Genomic DNA, 22,025 nt, shown 5'->3' on the forward strand with positions numbered 1-22,025 from the left:
GGCACAGGAGAGGGAGATCGGGCCGCTCGTCGGCGGAGGAGAAGCAGGGGAGGAGAGAGGTGCACGTGGGGGATGAGTGGGTCCCACTCGTCAATGGCTATAGAAAGAGTGGGTAGATTAGATTTGAGTAAAAAATGTTGGTGACTGGGATATAGAGGAGAGATATAGAATATAAACGAGTGCGAGAGAAATAGAAGAAGAGAATTTCGATGACTAGACAAAAATATTTGTTTTGGAGGAGAAAAATAGAGTATGACGAGTAGCCTGAAGTCGGAGGCAGACAGGCAGGGAAGTCCATGAAACTCAAACGCGCGGTCGCTTGCCTTCTGCTGATCTGTCACACCGACCCCGCTCCTCCCGCGTCCACCACACGCAAGCCCCGATCCGCGTGACGCCTACGCTAGCCGATTCTGCGCCGTCCACGTATCCGACCCGGTCTCCAATCCACCGTCCGATCCGCCTACACATTCCCCCGAAGGCGCGCGCAATCTTTCCAAAATTTCCGCTTCCCTCCGCCGTCCGCGACTCCGATCGATCTCGTCTCGTCTCATCTTCCCCACGCGAAAGCAAGGCATGGCGGCGGTGGCGGTGACTGCAGCGAAGAAGCGCGCGGCGCCCCACGGCCCCTGCCCCGCGGCGCCCGGCGGCGACAAGAAGCGCCCCAAGTACAACTTCGGATCCATCTACGACTACGAGAAGCTCGGGGTGCTGGGGAAGGGCACGTACGGCGTCGTGGTGCGGGCGCGCCACCGCGCCACGGGCGAGACGGTGGCCGTCAAGTGGGTCCGCGCCACCCGCGGCGGCCGCGAGGACGCCCTCCGCGCTGCCTACCGCGAGGCCGGCTGCCTGGCCGCCTGCCGCGGCGCCCCCTCGGTGCTGCAGATCCGCGACGTGGCCACCGACGCCGCCACCGGGGACCTCTTCCTCATCACGGAGCTCGTCGCGGGCCGTACGCTCCGCGACCGGCTCAACCTCGCGGGCGCCTTCCCGGAGCCCCGCGCGCGGGCCGCCATGCGCCAGCTCCTGCGCGGCGCGGCGGCGGTGCACGCCACGGGCACGCTGCACCGCGACATCAAGCCCGAGAACGTGCTCGTCGGCCCCGGCGGCGCCCTCAAGATCTGCGACTTCGGGATGGCCACGCCGGCACGCCCGCCCTACCCGGAGGACCCGTGCTCCGTCGGCACGCTCTGGTACCTCGCGCCGGAGCAGCTCAGGGGCAGCCGGTGGTACGGCACGGCAGTCGACGTGTGGGCGCTCGGGTGCGTCATGTTCGAGCTGCTCGCCGGCGAGCCCCTGTTCGTGGACGCCGAGACAGATGAGGACCTCCTTGTGGAGGTGCTACACCTGGGGCACGAGATCGACTCCCGCGGGGTGGCGGCGTTCAAGGGCCTGCCGCCGGACCTGTCGCAGGCGGCTGGCGAGGTCCTGTGTGGTTTGTTGTGCGTTGACGAGGACAAGAGGCTCACTGCGGCAGAAGCGCTCGACCACCGGTGGTTCACAGATGAGGATGCCCAGTCGCCGGAGCCAGGGGATGGCCTGATCAAGTGCAGAGCGCAGACAGACTCAGAGCAGTGTTAGGACCAAATTACCTATTCTGATCTTATTCATAACTATTTGTAACCAATCTTATATGTTTTGTTAGTTATTATGTATATGTCGGTAGCTGTAGACTGTAGTTAGTCGACTTGAAGCAGTCTAATACAGTTTAACTGGTTGATATCCTTGACTGTGTGATGATCAGGAATGACTTGTGTGATGGTTGTGCCTTTTGGCTTCACTTCCTGCAATTCTGCAGGCATCGTTAGAAAATGTGGGAGTCAACATGCTCCTGCACTAGAAGCAGAGGAATAAGGCCTTGTTTAGTTCCGGCGCAAAATTTTTTTACATTGGAATCTTACTAATTTGAAGTACTAAATGAAGTTTATTTACAAAACTTTTTGCACAGATGGGTTGTAAATTGCGAGACGAATCTAATGATGCTAATTAATCCATGATTAATCAATAATTAGCGGATGGTTACTGTAGCATCACTGTTGCAAATCATGGATTAAGTAGGCTCATTAGATTCGTCTCGCGATTTATAGCCCATCTATGCAAAAAAGTTTTGTAAATAGACTTCATTTAGTACTCTATGTATGTGTCGAAACATTCGATGTGACGGTTTTTTTGTGTTTACGGGGTTTATGAGGTGAGAACTAAACAGGGCCTAATTCTGTTTGAGGCACAAGGCAATGGTGCTATTTCTTTCTTAAGCAATAGTTTGGTGATAGTGCCTTTGCTTCCACACTAGAAACAAAACAGAGGATTATTAATGTACACACACGTATTTTACAAAAATATTAAGCACATATTTTATTGCTAATCTAGACAGGTTACTGGAGAAGAATAAATAAATAAATTATAGCAAAATAGAAACTCTCAGAACATAATAAATAAATAAATAAATTATACGCATACCGTATATGTAGGAATGCTGAAATACACAAGCTTCCTTATACCACGACATTTCTTGAGAATATGAAGCATGGTTGGCGTAAAGGCACGACTTTCGGCTTTGAAATGTACTGTCAAAATCTCACACATGGAAAATGTACTTATACCCCCATACATGTCTCTCGTAGTCTTGTTTTACTGTCTGCAAGAGAAGAGAGAACCAAACCGTAAAAAGCATAGCCTTTCCATCTCTCTTTTCTTAAAAAAAAAGAGAAAATTGGTTTCATAGCATTAAAAGATCACCGTTTTCGAAAAATACCACTGAAAGATCACCGTTACGTAAAATACCACTGAAAGAATCATTCCGTTCCGAAAAATACCATTCCGTTAACTTTTGTAATGAACCGGTCATTTTGCTGTCCATAGGACAAAGTGAAATATCTCTTTTACCCTCATCTTCTTCCTCTTCTCTTCCTTCGTCCTCCCGCGAGCACGCATCCGCCCGCACAGGGACTTTGCCCGTCCATGGAGGAGATGGTGTCCACACACGGGCTCCACAACTGGGCGGCGCCCGGCGTGGTACCTCAAGATCAACGGCAATGGCAAGCAGCAGCACCTATCGTGGATGGCTTTGTGGACCTGCTCCTGGGCCTTGCATCCTCCGGTACTTCTGCGGAGACAAGCACAAGCAGCAGCAGTAGCAGGCTTGGCAGCGCGTCCGCTGGCAGCCGCTGCACACCTGCACCACCAGCACGAGCACGAACAGAGCGGCCACTACCACCAGTGCCGCTGGCGATGCCGCTTAGCCGCTATTGTTGCTGCTATAGCTAGCTGTGACGAGCACAGGCCGACGGTGCGTGGCGTGGGCAGGGGTGGGCGGAGCGGCGAGCGGAGCCGGGCAGGTTAGCAGGAGCGGGCGGATACGTGCTCGTGGAAGGAAGAAGGAAGAGTAAGGGAAGAAGACGAGGGTAAAACAGATATTTTAGTTTGTCCAATAAAAAGAATGGTGATCGGTTCATTGCAAAAGTTAACGGAATGATATTTTTCGAAACGGAATGATTCTTTCAATGGTATTTTACGTAACAGAGATCTTTTGATGGTATTTTTCAGAAACGATGCTCTTTCGATGCCATGAAACCAATTTTTCCTTAAAAAAAGATTTGATTTTCGCTTGTGTGCAGCTAGCACATGCTATTGCTAGCTTAATGCGTCGGCGCACACCTTTGGAATTTTGATAGCAAGGATCAGATCGTCGACTTTGTTGAACCGCTTCACGAGTGCCGCTGCACAGGCTCTGTCACGATCCATAGCCGCCAAGGATGGCGTCCTGCCTCCTCAAACCGTTGGCATGATCGTAGCGAAACTTGAACCAACTGAGCTCTGTGAGCTTTGGGGCAGCGATGCGAACGTCCCAGGACACATGAAGCGACAGCGTCTGCAGCTCTGGGCCGGCTCCGGCCACCTCGAGCCGGCCTCGAATCATGCCGCTTATGACGTAGAGCTTAGCGCACGGCTGCGATGGCCTATGGACAGGCTGCGCGAGATCGGCAAAGCTCGAGGCGCCGTCGCTGCTCGCTGTGACTGTGAAGTTGGGAACTCAGCCGCAAGACAGGCGATGACTCACCGTGCTGCGTCGAGGATTGAGACGGCGATGCCGATGCGGAGAAGGTGCAGAGCGAGATCTGCACCAGAGCACGCGCCCATGATGACGAGTCCGACCACATCTCACATGATCTCGTTGTCTCTTCTCGGTCTGTTCCTTGATGTCTCTGTGCGTACGCGGGTTGGACACCGCTCCGCTGCTGCAGCCTATGCGGGTATAAGAGCGGGTAAGCCAATTTTCTGGGTAAGAAAAAAATTAAGTTTTTTGGTAGAAACACGCTCCAACTCGCAGTCTTTATGGGTCTCCACCCCTTCTCACCTCCCTCGGCCCTGACAGGCGGGTCCGGCGTAAGGGGTACGGTGGACCCAATATGGGTGAAAAAGTTTTCAATTGTTTTCGATTTTTATAAATAGATAGATAGATAGATTAAGATTTGCAATTCTCTAAGATGCCACTTCCGTGCCAATCTTGGTTCACCAGACATGTCAGGTTTGTATTGAACTTCTTCAAGATTCCCTTCTTGAAATTTGTTTCGGCTTGCAAGTTCCAGTTCTTTCTTTGGTCCAGAAATAATGCTAAACTCATTATTGTATCTTGATTGCATTTGATTCTCCACATCATAAATTGTACGTTGTTTCTCCGTGACATATACTTTTATTCAATCAGAAGCCATTCGTGTGTTTGGCCATATAAGTTAGGAATATGCTTAGTGCAGTTAAGATTGTTGGTTTAAAACTCAGAATGTATTCTCGTTGTTCCTCCAAATCTTGGGCCGTTTCCTAGTGCATGCAATGCAAGAGATCGAAACGAAAGGCATGCCAGCTTCACACATCTAGTTCTATCTCGAAGTTTTACATTGCCATAATGTTTAATTGCTGTTCCTCGTACAAGAATGCTTCATCTACGAACATAGTACTTTAACCTTCAGCGACGTAAATTTGGAATAAACATCAGCAACAAGATTTTACCAAAGACAATTTCCCTACAAACTTACAAAGTTATGCATGCATGTTCCAGACTTCCAGCAATAACTACATGGCATCAACTTCTCCTTAAATCGTCCTTCGAGGACCCTCGATTGGGCTCATCTGTTCACACCAAAGAAAGGGGAGTGTCAATTATGCTTTGCAAGACACAGTAAGCTTGAGATATTTAGCATGTTGGTTTGATGGTGCTTTTCATTATGCGCTCCTACTATTGCCCAAAGACTTCCAAGGTATGTTGCATATGGAACAATATCTGTAATTCTCATCATTCTGCACGTACGTACATCCACGCTAGAAGACTGCCAATTAACTTATGCTTCCTGTTATGTCTAAGAAACTTCAGAAAAGCAAATCTTCATCCTTTTACAAGCATACTAACACCTCATGGTGGAAATACAGTATTAAACAGTATGCAGAACAAATGGTGTACATTTGAAGGAATCTCAAATATCTCCAGCAACCATCCTAAATTGCAAATTGCTCATATATTTCACTTTCACCATCAGATGCCTCACCAAGCCTTGCCATTGCATCAAATACAGAATGCTCTTGCTCCTGCAGACATTTACAGTTAGGCACAGTGAAAACTTCCTGGTAACATAATTTGTGTTATAAGGCAATCGAGCTTACCTCAGTGCTCTCTTTGCGTCCTCTACTTCCAGGGGATCATGATTGCTAACGCTAAAAACTTTCCCCACCATTTTTTTCTCTCGAACACGCAAGGGAGCTGTGTATCTTTGTATTAAGAAGAGGGAATTGGTCCAATAACAATAACCAAACCTCACCTTGGACCAGAATGGAGGATGGTGAAAAAACAAAACTGCAAAGGACTCTTACAACAAAAATTGAGAAAAGGGCCTGACCACTAACTGGCGCCCTACAGGTGCCTAAACCACTTGACCTATGCCGAGGGACCTAAGCCCCTTAGCTCCTGCAGCTTGCCAGAGATGTAGTTCATCTGAGAAAGATTGCAGGGCAAGCTGGAGGTTAGGAGCCGATCCTTCAAAGACACAAGCATTCCGATGTTTCCAGAGGATCCAAGCTCCAAGGATAACCAGCGAGTTAAATCCAGTGATAAAGCCCCCCCTCTCCCCCACTCTAACACCTGGGTTTTAGGGTCGGAGTGGCTAGAGGGGGTGGTCTAAGTTGGTACCAGAGCCAGGTCTCGGGTTCGAAACCCACCGGCCACGCATTTCTTCCGCTGCGTAATTTCCCCTGCGGGGTTCGCTGAGACCAGCAGCCAGCAGCCACAGGCGCGGCGTGGCGCGGCTCGCTCGCCGTAGGGGGAATGTTGGTCCAGTGATAAAGCCCCCCTCTCCCCCACTCTAACACCTGAGTTTTAGGGTCGGAGTGGCTAGAGTGGGTTTTAGGGTCGGAGTGGCTAGAGGGGGTGGTCTAAGTATTTTCCTCCAAGACTTCTTCCACCAATCCGCAAAAGGAGGTGGTCCTACGTTTAGGGACCAGCGTGGCCAGGTTCAAGGACTGCAGGATTGCCAACCAGAATCGTCTAGCAAACACACAAGCAGTGAGGATGTGTTGAACTGTTTCTTATTCTTGATCACAAAGGGGGCAGCGGCCCGGGTGGGGGAGTCCTCATTTTTGTAAACCGTCAGCTGTCCAACAGCGATCTAGGATAGCTAACATAAAAGGTTTTGCACTTTCCGGGAGCCCATGACTTCCATCGTCGCTTCCATGGCTCGAAGGTGGTGGATCCAAAGAAATAAGCTCGGTAGGCAGATATGGTTGAAAAGATGCCTGAGGATTCGAGCTTCCAGTGATGAACATCATCCAAAACATTAAGAGTTATGATCGAAATTGATTCCCAGAGTTGCAAATACATAGCAAGCCCGTGCCACCCTAACGCCCCCTTAATGTCAGCCACCCAGGTTAGATCATGGAGGGCCTCGGCCACTGTTCTAGTTTTTTGCACTTTCGAAGGCACACATTTGTAGACATTGGGTGCCAAATCTTCCAAGCACTGTCCATGTAACCAGCGATCAGACCAGAACAATGTGTTTGATCCATTGCCAACTGCGGTGGTGATCGAGATAGCAAACATAGCAGCAGTATTCAGGTGGACAGGAATGTCTAAACCAGCTCAAGGGCGATCTGGTCTTGTTTTAAACTTTCTCCACCTGCATCTAACGCCAAAAACTTTCTCCACCTGCATCTAACGCCAAAAACTTTCTCCACCTGCATGGCTGCATGAGCAGATACAATATTTCTTTTTCTAAAAAGGGCACAAGATCTGCAGTTCTTACAAATCAGAAAAATTAGGTAAGTTCATTAAACTAACCAGTTTTATGAGGCTCTCACTGTGAAGTATATTAATGTCTCTGCAACCTCTATTTGTAACCCTGTTTCGTGGAGGTAGAAAATCCTTTTTTTTTGGAAACTTCTTCCCCATGCATGACCTGGAATCGGCCTACCATACCTAGTTGACTTCCTAGCACTGCTAATTGGAGCACCTTGGCATCGTAGATAGAGTAATCCTCTAGCCATCTAATGTCTTCAGTTCCTAACTTTATTCAGGCCTTGTTTAGTTCTCTTGGCCAAATTTTTTTGATTGGAATCTTAGTATTTCGGAGTAATAAATAAAGTCTATTTACAAAATTTTTTGCAAGAATAGATTGTAAATCACGAGACGAATCTAATGAGCCTAATTAATCTATGATTAATCCATAATTAGCGGATGGTTATTTTAGCATCATTGTTGCAAATCATGTATTAAATAGGCTCATTAGATTCGTCTCGCGATTTACAGCCCATTCGTACAAAAAGTTTTATAAAGACTTCATTAAGTACTCCATGCATGTGTCCAAATATTTGATGTGATGTTTTTGGGTGTAAAAGTTGGGATCTAAACAAGACCTCAGAGGAAAAAGCAGTAATCAGAAGAAATTCCACGTAAAGGGTTCGGTTGACATTAGTAGTCAACAATGCTTCTTCTGAACACAAGCATATTTGGATATATGCATGTATTACTAAATGAAATCTATTTTCAATTTTTATTACACAGATGGGTTGTAAATCGCGAGACGAATCTAATGAGTCTACTTAATCTATGATTTGCAATAGTGATACTACAGTAACTGTTTGCTAATTATGAATTAATTATAGATTAATTAGGCTCATTAGATTCGTCTCGCAATTTACAATCCATCCGTGCAAAAGTTTTGTAAATAAACATTAGTTACTACTCCGAAATAGCAAGATTTCATTCCAAAATTTTTACCCCTAAATATCTAAACACACCCTGAAAGCATAACCAAAAGATACATAAAAGGACGAATATGAATGTTGTAACACCTCAGGGCAAAACTCAACTTGTTCTCCAATAACAAAAGTTAATGATCTGCTTATTTTTTGATATGCGATTCGGTTCACAATTAAATGGTTTTAAACTCCCCCAAAAATATATGTTATCAAGCTATGTATCTTATGTTATAAAAGCTTCCCAGATGCCATTATAAGTGGTAAAGGGCCTTAATTTTTGTTGACGACCAAAATTGGCACAGGTCGAACAGACCGGTCTTACCGGTGCCTGGGAGCGGTCTGACCGGTGGTGGGTCTGACCGGTCAGACCGGTCTACCTGGAATCCGAATACAACTAGGATTTTTTATAGATTTAGATCTGTAATAAGATTTCTTGCGGGATAAGTCCACCCACCCTATAAATATAAAGGGTCACGGCCGATTGAGGGTGTCCAATCGATCAATCAATACAACTTTTATCTTTTTATTTTCTCTTGCCCTAGCTTTTCCAATCTACTATTTGCTGTTCCTCCTTCGTCTCTACATCGATTAAGGGCGTTTCTAGGTGGCCTGCCGACCCTAGAACAACCCTACGTGCACCTGCCCCGACGGGTCTTCCCGGGCTAGTGTTCGTAGGCTTCGTCACCGACTCTGCCGGCGGTGACCGGTCTGACCGCTACTTGAGACCAGTCTGACTGGTCTGTGCGGCGGCGGTGCAACGCGCGCCTCTGCTCGCTGCACATTCGAGTGCGTTCGTGTGTTGGCCGTGATTTGCATCAACATACTTTTTGGCGACTCCGCTGGGGATAGAATCAATCGGCTGCCATGGCCGATAAAATTCCTAAACCTAGTGATGTTGATGCCGCCAACATCCAGAGGCCGACTGTTCAGCAACTTTCGGCCGATCATCAGAAGTTTCTTGATGGCATCCGACAGAAGATCATATAAGAGAAGGAGAAGGAGATCCAGAAGCTAGAGGAAGAAGCCATGAAGCAATACATCTCGCACTTCTCCATCGACCGTCAAGGGAAGGTCACAACGGATGACGCCTTCGATGCTTCACAGTTTGAGGTACAATTCGATGAGAACGAACAGCCTGCTCTTACTTCAGAAATAGCTAATGCTATAGATGATGCTGTTTCTTCTCATGTTAATAATAAGTTAGAATTTATTGGTCAAAATATTCATAATATATTTGATGATCGCTTTAGCCGAATAGAATCACATATTGAAATGAAGCCTATCGATAGTGATAATAATGCATCTACATCTAATACCGATAAGGCAATGAATGATTCGGCTAATTGCAAAAGTCCAACTAATAATGCTTTAGTAATTAATTCGGCTAACCAGCATAACCGAATTAATTATAATTCAGCACCTCATACAAATGTACCACATGGGGCAGCAAATTCATTGCAGCATTCTACGCCGCCGAACTTTGCTCAACATTATGGCACACCTAATCGGCTTATGGCCGATGATTTCGGATCTGGCAGTATTAAAGATGAAGTAATTAAAAATCTTTAGACAAACTTTTGGTATAGATCCAAAAGAGAGATGCAGATCATATAAGAGACCGTACCCTGAAGAATATGAGCATGTTGCATATCAACAGGGTTTTAAAATTCCTAAATTTGTTAAATTCATTGGTGATGATAGTAGAACTACATTAGAGCATATCAGCCAATTTATTATATAATGTGGTGAAACTAGCACGAGTGATATTTATAAATTAAGGTTATTTCTTTTATCTCTATCGGGTGCTGCATTTACTTGGTTTATTTCATTGCCACCCAATTCAGTTCGCACATGGGCCGATTTAGAGCAGAAATTCCATGATTATTTCTTTAATGGTGAAACTGAATTGAAATTGTCATATCTTATATCGGTTAAGCAAAAGATACATGAAGGTGTTGCTGAATATATTAGAAGATTTAGAGACATTAGAAACCGATGCTATAGTTTGACAATTTCTGATAGAGACTTGCCTGATCTAGTTTTTGCTGGTTTACTCGATTTTCATAAAGAAAAGATAGAGGGACAGGAATTTCTAGATGTTAGTCAAGTTCTGCAAAAGGCTCTGGCTAATGAAAGCCGAGCTAAAGAAGCTTTGCAAAAATCCAATGGTTGTGAATCAAATTGTTCGGACGATGAAGACAATAATATTTATGCTGCTGAATTTGCTTGGCCTTCTAATAATAAATTTTGCACTTGTGGTTCTCTCAAGCCAATTCAGAAAAATTGGCAAGATAATATTAAGTTTACTTTTGATATATCCAAATGTGATCGCATATTTGATGAGTTAAATAAATTAGGATACATCAAATTGTCTCATGCTATTCCGCCACTTGAGGAATTAAAGCGACGTGCTTATTGCAAGTGGCACAATTTATTTTCTCATGCAACCAATGATTGCAATGTGTTTAGAAGGCAAATTTAATTGGCCGTTAATGAAGGACGATCGGTTGTTCCACAAATGCAAATTGATAATAATCCTTTCCCTGTGCATACGGTTGAAGTACAGAATCCTAAGATTTTAATTCGGCCAAATCAAGCCAAATCAACAAAGGGGAAGAATGTGGTCATTGGCGAACCAAAATCTGAACAGAAGAAGAAATCCCTCGAAGCTTCATAAAAAAGTTCAACAATCGGGGGGCAAGATCAGAAGAAGGGCGCCATGTCTGTACAGACCGGTCTGACCGGTCTAACCGGTCCATCTGGAGGTTCAGTGCTCGGGGGGCACGAGCAGCGAAAAGAGGACGGGTATGCGCAGACCTGTCTGACCTGTCATTCCGAGAGCTCTGGAAAAAATTCCATAAACGACAAAAAGAAAAGGCCGAGTTTCAAGCAACTCTTGGTCAAGTATGAGGAGAAATGAGCTACTCAGAAACAGAAAAAACGACCAGATCAAGCTAAAGATACAAATCCATCATCGGAGCATCGTGAGCAATCGGCTTCTCATGTGCAATAAGGTAATAATGCTTTTGCGCCATATTCATTTGGTGGGCCGGTTGCTCCATCGTTCTGGTCGTATTCTTACTATTACACACCTATGGAATATAGTAGAATGTATATGCATCCATACTTTATTCAATATTCTTCTATATATCCAAGTCATGTTGCTTCTCAAAGACCGATTGTTGCTAGCAATAATCTGGTCAAAAGCAAATCTAAATGCAGTCAAGATGGTGAGAAGGATGTGAAGCAAGATAATCAATATTTACAGCCGAGGTGATGTCCCTCAGGCTTGTCTCACACTCAAAAAAGGAGGCTGCAACGGATGCGCAAGAAGGAGTCCATGGAACAACAAGCGGAGGTTGTACCAGCAAGGTCGGCGACCGTGAAGCAGGTATGGAGGTCTAAGCAAGTTGTTTCGTCATCAGCTTGAAGAAGAAGCATGATATGGCCGATATAATTTATCGTCCTTAGAACAAAAATATGGCCGATGCATGTTTATCATCGTCCTTAGACAATTTTGGTCCAGAGACTTGTTTTTTGGCATGCTAGCATCACCAAAAAACAGGGGGGCATATGTTGACGATCAAAATTGGCACAGGTCGAACAGACCGGTCTGACCGGTGCTTGGGAGCGGTCTGACCGGTCTGTACCGTGTAGCCGGTCTGGCAACACCGATCAGTCTGACCGGTGGGTTTGATCGGTCAGACCGGTCTACCTGGAATCCGAATACAACTAGGATTTTTTGTAGATTTAGATCTGTAATAGGATTCCTTGTGGGATAAGTCCACCCTACCCTATAAATATAAAGGGGCACGGCCGATTTATCCAATCGATCAATCAATACTATTTTTATCTTTTTATTTTCTCTTATCCTAACTTTTCCAATCGACTATTTGCTGTTCCTCCTTCGTCTCTATGTCGATTGAGGGCGTTCTAGGTGCCCTGCCGACCCTAAAACAACCCTACGTGTGCCTGCCCCGACGGGTCTTCCCGGGCTAGTGTTCGTAGGCTTCGTCACCGACTCTGCCGGTGGTGACCGGTTTGACCGCTCCTTGAGACTGGTCTGACCGGTCTGTGCGGCGGCGCTGTAATGCGCGCCTCTGCTCGCTGCACGTTCGAGTGCGTTCGTGTGTTGGTGTCTAGATAATCTAAGGGCCGGACCATAAAAGGATCGGGGTCTAATTTTATTTAATTTTGAGCTAAAAAATTAAGAATCAAGTAGGATTGTAAAGAGAAGGTTAGGGCATGGCCCAGTGCCACTCCCAGATGCAATGTCAATGTGCCGATGAAATTAAGTAGCAATCACTAAGGACGTAAAAGTACCCATAACTAATCGAATAACCTGGGCTTGGGCAGCAGTGGCCTTTGAGTCGGTCCAACAGATTGCCGCACACGTCTTCAGTTCCTCTCCTGTCTCCTCTTATCCTCTTTACTCCGCCGCTGCTTCTCTCCCCACTCCGATCCGCTGTAGGCTGTAGCTCCTCCCTCTCATCGCCGCCATGCGCGCCGGTGGACTCCTCCGCGCACCTGCTTGCTCCGTCTCCTACCCGCGCGCCGCCATCCCCTTTCGTTTCCCGTGCACCGCAACATCCTCGTTCACATCATCGCGGCCCGGGGCGCTCGGGAGGGCGTAGCTATGGGGGCAGAAGTGGGTGATGCGGCGGCCAGGAAGCCCAAGGCGAGGGAGCGGGACTTCCGAGCAATGCCGCCGGTGGAGGTCTCCTCCACGCGATGCCGCCTATAGAGGTCTCCTCTGCCTCGCGCTCCTCCCCCTCGCTGTTGCTACCTCGTTCTCGCCCCAAACCCAGTAGCCGCGCGTCCCCATCTTCTCTGCTAGATCTGAACGAGGTTGCTTCATGTAGACGAAATCACACTCAGGAAGGGCTCGTGGAAGCTTCTCCTCCTCGGATGACGGATCTAGCTATGGCCTCCTCCGCCTCCTACAGCCACCCTCGTGAGCAAGGTTTTAAATCTCTGCCTATAGCTTCCGTTATCTCCGGCTATAGCTTCCGTTATCTCCGGCTATAGCTGTTTGAGGCTATAGCTGTTTGAGGCTATAGCTGTTTGAGAGAAATTTAGTTAACTTTTTTCACATACAATTTAGCTCCTAGTTACTGCTGGCTATAGCTCGTTTTTGGCTAAACCTTGTTTTTGAACATCGATAATTAAATGGCTTAGCTTGTTATTTAAAACATTGCTCATGAGTGGCTCCTCTGATGTGCGGCGCCTAGGACGGACACCTCGGCTGTGCTGCCCCTAGGCGCCTTACCTCTGTGCGCCGTCAGGAAGGGCTCCACGCTGCCGGGAGGGACGGGGGCTCCTATGCTCCTTCCAGAAGATGATTAAGAGATATATTTTTAAAGCCCATTAAGCCCACAACCATATATTTACATCCTTGCGTGCTACCATAGTCTGTCAGAGTCGAGCACTGTGTAGTTGACATCACACATCACGCATAGGGATGGCAACGGGTATATACCCGCCGGGTAGTTCTATCCCATACCGGTACCCGCGAAAAAAAATTTATACCCGCTACAATACCCATATCCGTGTGCGGGTATGAAATCGTTCTCATACCCGTACCCGTCGGGTAAAATAAACCCGATGGGTAATCCATACCCGATTAGATACCCGCTATGCACATATTAAATAACACAAAACTAATAAATATATGATATAAATACAATCACAAATCATCAAATATAAGTAAATAAGAGGAAGACAATAATTAATAATATAGCAACAAACAAATTGATCAATTTTTTGAATATATATATCTATATGGATCTAATTTATTATGTTCTATGCATGATTGTTGCGGGTATAAATTACCCATGGGTACGCGGGTATGGGTAGTTCACACCCGTACCCGCACCCGCCTACCCGACGGGTAGAGGATTGTTCCCATTAACATACCCACGGGTAAAACCCGTCGGGTATTCGGGTATCGGGTACCCATTGCCATCTCTAATCACGCAGGAGCAGAATTCATAAGATGGCATGAGGATAGGCTGCCGGCGGGTAAGCTTTATTTGCTTTTTTCCCCCTTAATGCGACCATGATTCATAATTTTTGTTATAAATATTTATGACCTAGCATGTTTAAAATATTTAACTGGTATGGTCAACATTTTAAGCCACCAGAGTCAACATAAAACAAAATCTAGTTCAACAATTCTAATGAACTATTTCAACATTTCACATGGAAATATTGATGCAGTATATCTACAATGTTGAACATACATATTTAAAATGTCGAAGCGTTTTAATTGGAATGTTGAATTTTCAAAAAAAAGTTCGACAAGTCAAAATATATTCATATTGGATCTTGTTCTGTTGCAAAAATTCCAAATAACACCGTGGTTCAAACGGAATTTAAAACAAACTTACCGTTTGAAAGAAAATTAAAACCAAAGTTTCAAACTCAAAAGGGACATCTGACTTCTCATTGCACGCATGCATCAGGACTCAGAGGGCATGTGTTCTCTTCTTGGGCCCGCGCTCACATGACTAATCAGCAGCCCAGCTTATTTTATAGCCATTGGATTTATACATACATGAATCTCAAAGTGGAAGTTATATAAGATATTATCTTCCGGAAGATATATAGGTTTTCCGGGGAGGGACTCCTCGAAGTCCAAGGGGCCTTCGAGGACCTTCTACGCGGCCCGGGCATTGTCCGTGCTCTTCTTTCCGATCCCATCGCCAAGCTGCCTGCGTGCATCAGTTGAATTCGCTGGGGGTATAGTTGGCCATTGGGCCCGAGGCCCGTGGGCCGGCCCAAGGCCCTGACAATCCTGCACAGTACAAGGCCCGGCCCGGCACAAATTTAATCGGGCCCATGCTGGCCCGGCACGAGCGTCGGGCCGTGCTTGGGCCGACGGCTCGGCATGATTAACCATTGGCCTGACAGAGGCACGCGTGCCGGCCCGAGCACGAAAGACCCAATTAATAACAGACCCAAATAAACATTTACACACTCCAGTCCATTTTAATCTCTCCGAACTCTAAACTTCACATCTCCCTACCCTCCTCTCACATCGCTCCCCAAGCCCAGCCGCAAGCCCTCTCCAGCTCTCCCCAAGCGCCGCCGCCAGCCGTCGCCCCTCTCCCCTCTGAGCCGTCACGCGACAGCCGGCGCCCCCCCTCCGCCGCACCTCCGGCACGCCGCCGCCGCCCCCTCCTCCTCCGGGATGCTGTCGCCCCTCTCTACGCGCGGCCTCCGGCGTTGCCTCCTCCTCCTCCTCCAGGTCGCGGCCGCCGGCGTTGGCTCCTCCTCCTCTAGGCCGCGGCCGCCGGCCGTCACCGTCGCCGCCGTGCCACCTCCTCTCCATCGCAACGCGACCGGCAGTGACCCCTTCTCTCTTCTCGAACTGCTGCCGGCGGGCCACCTTCTCTCCTCCCGCGCCGTGGCGGCCGGCGCAGCCCATCCTCCCACGCCGTGGCGGCCGGCGCCGCACGGCCGGCAGGCGGCAGCTCCTCTGCGGGCGTCGGGCCGTCGGGCGCTTAACGGGCCGATCGGGCCGGCCCGGCACGCCAAATTGGCCTTTGGGCCGTGCCCGTGCCTGTGGCCTCAGCACGTGGGCCGGCCCGGCCTGGCACGGATAAATAATCGGGGCAATCGGGCCGAGCCTAATCGTGCCGGGCCGAGTCAGGCTCGGGCCGTGGCGTGCCGGCCCGGCCCATTGGCCAACAATAGCTGGGGGGCTAACTAATTGATGAGGTTCCCATTCTCCACTACTCTAAACTGTCCGATAGAATGCCAGTAAGGTGAATTTGTATGAGATAAAAATATGTATTGTCTCTGTGTTCTTAAATTTGCAGCCATTTGTTTAGTTCTTCATGTGCATTGGTTTCTAGCTGCTTGTTGATAGTTAATTACTCGCTGATCTGTGTATGTGTAACCTGCTGGCCGGGTTTGAGTTTTGTTACTGATTAATGTATCTCATTTCCGCAAATTTACTGCCCAATATTTGAAACCTTTTTGTTGCATTTTGATAAGGCTATCGGTTTCTATTTTCTTTGATCCCTTCTACATCTACTATGTGAGCAGTAGAAATCTCTAGAGCATCATCTCTTTATAAGAAAAACAAATAAAAAAGAAAAGGCACTAGAAACTGATTGTTGACCCTAAATTTCAGATTTGTCTCAATAATTATACCTTGGAGCTAATCAGTTGAACATTGACATGATTAAGAAAACATATTGGCATTCTTTGAACATTGAAAGACAAGGCAGCAAAGCATACAACTGTCATTCTGGTAAATTGTTGTGAACCTGTATGGTATACTTGTCTTTACCCATGGAAAGATCTTTTGTCCATCAGCTATTTTTTTGCATTTATTGTTTCTGAAATATGATCTTACATGAAGGGTACTTACTGATTTTTACCTCTCCCTGTGCTGTTTTCAGCTCCTAATGGGTATTCCTCGTTCCCTAGTACGCAGGAGTTCGAAGTGCTCACTGGCCCCTGGACCAAATTACCTTCTTAGAGCATCTCCAGCAGATTTGCTATAATGGATACCTATCCCTAAAAACTGTTAGGATACCTAAAATTCACCAAAAATAGCTCCAGCAGATTATGTATATGGATACCTATCCCTAAATTTTCTACCAAATTACCTAAAATTCTCTCTACTTGACCCAAATATGCCAATCCAACACTAGATTGGTAAAACTGGAGGCGTGTGGCGAGAGAAGCCAACTGCTCCTAGTCGGAGGTTTCCGCGTCGCCTCCGTCCCTTCACGCGCCGCGTCGCCGGCGTTGTTCTTGCCTCCAGCCGCCCGCCGCCTCACCGTGAGGCCGCGCCGCCGCCCCCAGATGCCGGCGCGGCGCCCACAGGCAATCTCGAGGCGCAAGAGAGCGCCACTGCACGAGCTCCATGCCGCCATGGCTGTTGGGCGCCACGGCCCTGCGCCGCCGCGGCCCCACAGATTCGCTCCCCGGCACCTCCCTTTCCGGCGTGGATCCGCTCTTCCTCGAGCGAATCTGACGTCGGAGAAGGTGGTGGAGGAGGAAGGGCCGGGGAGGGGAGAAGGAGGCGGCGCGGGAGGCCGGAGAGGAGGAGGAGAAGGTGGGGGAGGAGGAGAGGCCGGGGAGAGGATGAGGAAGGGCCAGGGAGGGGAGGAGGAGGCGGTGCGAGACGCCGGAGGCGGCGCGGATGCCGGATAGGAGGATGAGGTGGTGGGGGAGGAGGAGAGGCGGGGGAGAGAATGACGAGGTGGGGGAGGAGGAGAGGCCCGGGAGAGGAGGAGCAGGAGGAGGAGCTGGAGGAGGGGTTGGGGAGGGGAGGAGGAGGCGGCCGGCATGGAGGAAGAATGGGATTTTTTTTATGTGTAGGGGATGTTTTGCAAAAAGGCCCTCAGTGAAGCATATAATTTTTTATAGTTTTTCTATGTTTTGAACTTTTTACGAAAACTCCCTGCAGCTTAAGAGTATTTTAAGAAAGCTTTATAGGTATCAAGTTATACCAAATCTGCTGGAGAGAAGCACAAAACCATAACCTAAATCTTCTCTCTCCAATACCTAAAAATAAATTTAGGTATCCAGTTTTACCAAATCTGCTGGAGATGCTCTTAGGGCCTGTTTTTTGAGCCGCAACTTTTGGACTTTTGGCTGAAAAGTGGGCTTTTGGCTTTTTGGCTGCTGATCTTTTGCTATTGGTTTTTGTAATAAGTTTGTATCTTCTCACCACATCGGAAGCTAGAAAAAAGCCACTCTCAACCAGCTTTTCAGTTCATTTTCTTAGAAGCTACCTTTTCAGCTTTTTGAAAGCCAGATCAACAGCTAGGCTGTTTGTTTTAGCTTTCGAGCTTCTAGCTGCTAGAAAACCAGCAAGGCTTAAACAAACACGATCTTTCGGCTTATCTGCTTTTGACTTATTTTAATTTATTTTCTCTCATAAAACACTATTGAATCAGCCAACGCTGAGGTGAATTTCTGGCCAAAATCGTTCGACGGGTTGTCGGAGCTCTGCCACACCACACCAGCACTGGTGCTCATGATTTGGAGGTTGGATGTGTTGAGGAGGATGACGCGGTTGCCCGCTGAGGCAGAGGAGGAGGTGGTGGCGGACTAGAGCACCTTGTTGGCCACGTGGTCGATGAGAACGAGGCCGCCATCGAAGGAGAGGGAGGCAGGCGCGAACCAGGGCGTCGGTCGGTCGCGGTTTGCGCGCTAGAGCGGGAAGGCCGACGGGAGATGGAGGACGGCGAGGTCAAGCATGGTGGCGTTGACGCGTAGGAAGCCGAGCGCGAAGGTGCCGATGGGGTGGACGAGCACCGGCTGGAACTGCAAGTAGCACTGGTCGTGGGTTGCCGAGAAGCCTCGCCGCAGCTCATGCACCGTTGCTGCCGCACCCTGCCGGCAGCGACGCCCGGAGAAGCAATTAGTGCCGCCGCAGCCGCCACGCACAGCACCAGTTCAGACGAATCCTTGCCATCACCGCCTTCATGTTAGTTAAACCTTGTTGATATGTGGTAAAAATGTATGATTTTCTCTCTCTTTGCTAATTCTGTAGCGCTAAATCTTAGTGCTATATGAGGAGATGTCAGTTGGTATAATGTCAGTTGGTATAATGGTAAAAAATTAAATAACCCGGTGAGATTGGGAGGATACGCGGATGCCCCATAGCATTAAATCATATTCTATAAAAAATTCAGATCTGAGACATAATAACTCATACAGTACTTGGTGCTTTGGATCGGATGTGCCTCTCGGGACCGGGACTGCAACATTTATGGGATTAACGAGAGTAGGTATGGTACCAGGATTGGACTATTTATTTCCTTTTCCCACGTTTGGCCTTTTGAGGTACGATTATATGGTGGGGTCCACACAAATAAAAAACAAAACAAATTCTTCCTTAATTTACTATACTGATGCTACACAAATAAAAAACCAAACAAGTTACTTGCTATACTTAAGCTACAATAAACATCCACTAGTTATGGATTAACTACCTTCATTAGATTTTTCTCAAGAATTAGTTTAGAAATTCTGCAATTATTTTTGTAATTAAATTTTAATTAATACTTCTAAATAATAAGATTCTCTTTGATATTATATGACTAAAATATACTCCCTTTGTTCTGAAATATAAATCATTCTGGTATTTTACCAGATTCATTTAACATTGTCTGAATCTAGACAAATTGTATGTCCAGATTCATTGAACATTCTATGAATCTAGATACAGTAAAACACTCCCAAGATTACTTACATTACATTTTAGGACGGAGGGAGTAGTCCTCTGGAACCAAACATCCCAATATCAAGTGGCGGTGCTATGGGAACCAAGCAGCTAGCTGCTCTTGGTGTGTTACACGCAAATCAAGTTCATATTTGAGTGGTGGTGCCGTGGGAGCCAAGCAGCGGCGCTATCCCGTCAGCAAGTACAGTTACTAAAATCAAGTTTCGCAGATCACCAAAATATTTTTAATAATTACCAAAACACACCACTCACTCAAATAGAAGGGATTCATCTTACCCCCTACTTTCTCCGTTCCTAAATAAGCTGTTGGTGTGCATTCCACAAGTTTGATTTGATTCATAGAAAATACGTGCAAGCATTTGTATCTCTAAATAAATTTATTAAAAACTAGATTCATGGATCTTTATAATGATGCTAATTATGTACAGTAAATATTAAAATTTTAAATATATATTTAGTCAAAGTTGTTTCTTAGGAAATAAAAACGATAGATATTTAGTGACGGAGCGAGTACAGAACAAGAGTGACCAACAGATCGACATTCATATAAGCATGAGTGCCTAACATCAAATACTATGAAATGTTCTAGGAGAACAAATAAAACATAAGCACAAATATGACCCATTATTGAATAAAACATTATTTAAAAAAGTGCATTTCAGTGTGCGCGCAGTAGTGAAAACGGAGCAGCAGTTCGTTAACACCGCCTAGCAAGGTCCACTGGCTAGATGGTGCCACCGTTGCAGCGCAGGACCTGGGCATTGACCCAGTGGCCAGCGTCGCTGGCGAGGAAGCCCACGAGCGGCGCGATATCATCCGGCATGCCCAGCCGGCCCAGCGGCGCCTCGGCGATGTAGCGCTCCGCCTCATCGGGCGTCTTCCCGTTGTAAAACATGGGCGTGCCCGTAGACCCCGGCGCCACCACGTTGGCCGTGATCCCCGTGCCGCGCAGCTCGCGCGCCAGGATCTTGGTCATCACCTCCACCGCCGCCTTGCTCGCCGCGTACACCGCGTAGCCCGGGCGCAGCGACCCGACCCCCGACGAGGAGAACGTCACGATCCGGCCGCGGCCGTCACGGACCAACCGCCCGGCCGCCTCGCGGCAGCACAGGAAGGTGCCCCGCGTGTTGGTGCCGAACATGGCGTCGTACGTCGCCTCGCTGGTGTCCACCAGCGCCGGGTACGAGAAGTCCAGCACCGCCGCCAGCGTCACCAGGATGTGGAGCTCACCACCGAACGCTGCGGCCGCCGAGTCGAACAGCGCCTTCACCTGCGCCGCGTCCGACACGTCTGCCTCAACGGCGACGGCCCGCAGCTGCTGGCTCTCGCCGGCGTGCTTGGAGTTGATGTCGCTCACGAGCTTTAGAGCAGGCGCCGGGTCGCCGACGTACGCCACTGCCACACGCGCACCGAGGGACGCGAGGTGCTTCGACACCGCAGAGCCGATGCCGCCGGCGCCACCGGTGACAATGGCTACGCGGCCATGGAGCATCATGGAGGCCGTCGGGTCGTGGACACCATTCGGCTTCGATTCACCCATGAGATGGGTCGATGAAAAATAGGCAATAATTTGGGTGGATTCGTGAAGTCAAGTCTGCTGGTATACTCATCTTATTCAAGAAGCTCGAATATATAGACACCTCCATTTGGAAGTCCGCTGCTAGGGGCCAGGGGCGGGCCCAGGATATGAGGTATGGGTATTCAAAATTTTAAAGGCTAAAGTTTTTAAATATTTTTCACTACATTACTATCTATTTATAAAAAATTCAGGAGTATTTAATAATTGCAAGATTGCAAGAATCAATTCACAAAATATGAAAAAAAATTCTTCACTTTTATTGTACTGCGGCCTGCTACAGTGTTGCCGCCTTGATCCCTAGCCGAGTGCGAGTGCACCCGCGACCTGTGGAGACTGCCCTAGGCCATGCATGGTCTTAGCGCGTGGGCCTGGCACTGCCAACCACCGCGCCTGCACTGGGCCGCCAACTGCTGCACAGAGCTCAGCCTGGTCTACACGCAACTCGTTAGTGGCCCGTCGGTGTCCATCCTATGTCCGTGGCTGCCCGGAGTCCGTTGTCGCCTACCTGTGCCTGGCAGTCTAGGGTTCCTTGGCAGCCGCTCAGACTCGGGCTCAGCTATGGAGATGGGAGGTTTGGGGGTGAGGAGTCTGGCCACTTAGAGCAACTTCAACAGCTTGATTTTCCCCTTTTCTCTTTCCACCTTTTCTCAATATAGAGGATTGATGGTGAAAAAACTTGCTCCAACAGATTGATTTTTTATCTCCCTTTCCCCTATATTTTTTCTCAATCCCCAATAACATTTCCCCAATCCCCAATAGGGGGGTCCGCGGCGGCAAGGCGGCAGCGCTGGCCGCCGTCCTGCTGCGGCGGCAACGCGTCGACGCGGGAGAGGAGCGCACGGACGCGGCCGAGCTCGCCGGCGAGGCGCGCCCGGAGTTGCCGCGCCTCGGCGGTGGTCATGTCCGACGGCCTGAATGCGACGCGCCCTGAGGGGGAAGGCTCTGGCTCCAGCGCCGCCGGGACGGCCCGCGGCGGCGTCGGCGGGCCGCCGGGGA

General features: G+C 48.1%; 2 protein-coding genes across 2 annotated transcripts; one reads left to right on the forward strand and one right to left on the reverse strand.

The window, feature by feature from the left end:
* The first annotated feature begins 511 nt into the window (after positions 1-511).
* Positions 512-1,721, forward strand: LOC120658782 (putative cyclin-dependent kinase F-2). The gene has a single exon (XM_039936972.1). It carries the CDS (start codon positions 574-576, stop codon positions 1,576-1,578), a length of 1,005 nt encoding a protein of 334 aa, XP_039792906.1. The 5' UTR covers positions 512-573; the 3' UTR covers positions 1,579-1,721.
* Positions 1,722-19,961: 18,240 nt separating this feature from the next.
* LOC120660167 (NADPH-dependent aldehyde reductase-like protein, chloroplastic) lies at positions 19,962-21,065 on the reverse strand. Its single transcript, XM_039938554.1, has one exon. The coding sequence runs from the start codon at positions 20,988-20,990 to the stop codon at positions 20,175-20,177; it is 816 nt and encodes a 271-aa protein (XP_039794488.1). The 5' UTR covers positions 20,991-21,065; the 3' UTR covers positions 19,962-20,174.
* Between the last annotated feature and the right edge of the window lie 960 nt (positions 21,066-22,025).

Source organism: Panicum virgatum, chromosome 2N (assembly GCF_016808335.1).
Source record: "Panicum virgatum strain AP13 chromosome 2N, P.virgatum_v5, whole genome shotgun sequence".
In the NCBI taxonomy this organism is placed as follows: domain Eukaryota; kingdom Viridiplantae; phylum Streptophyta; class Magnoliopsida; order Poales; family Poaceae; genus Panicum; species Panicum virgatum.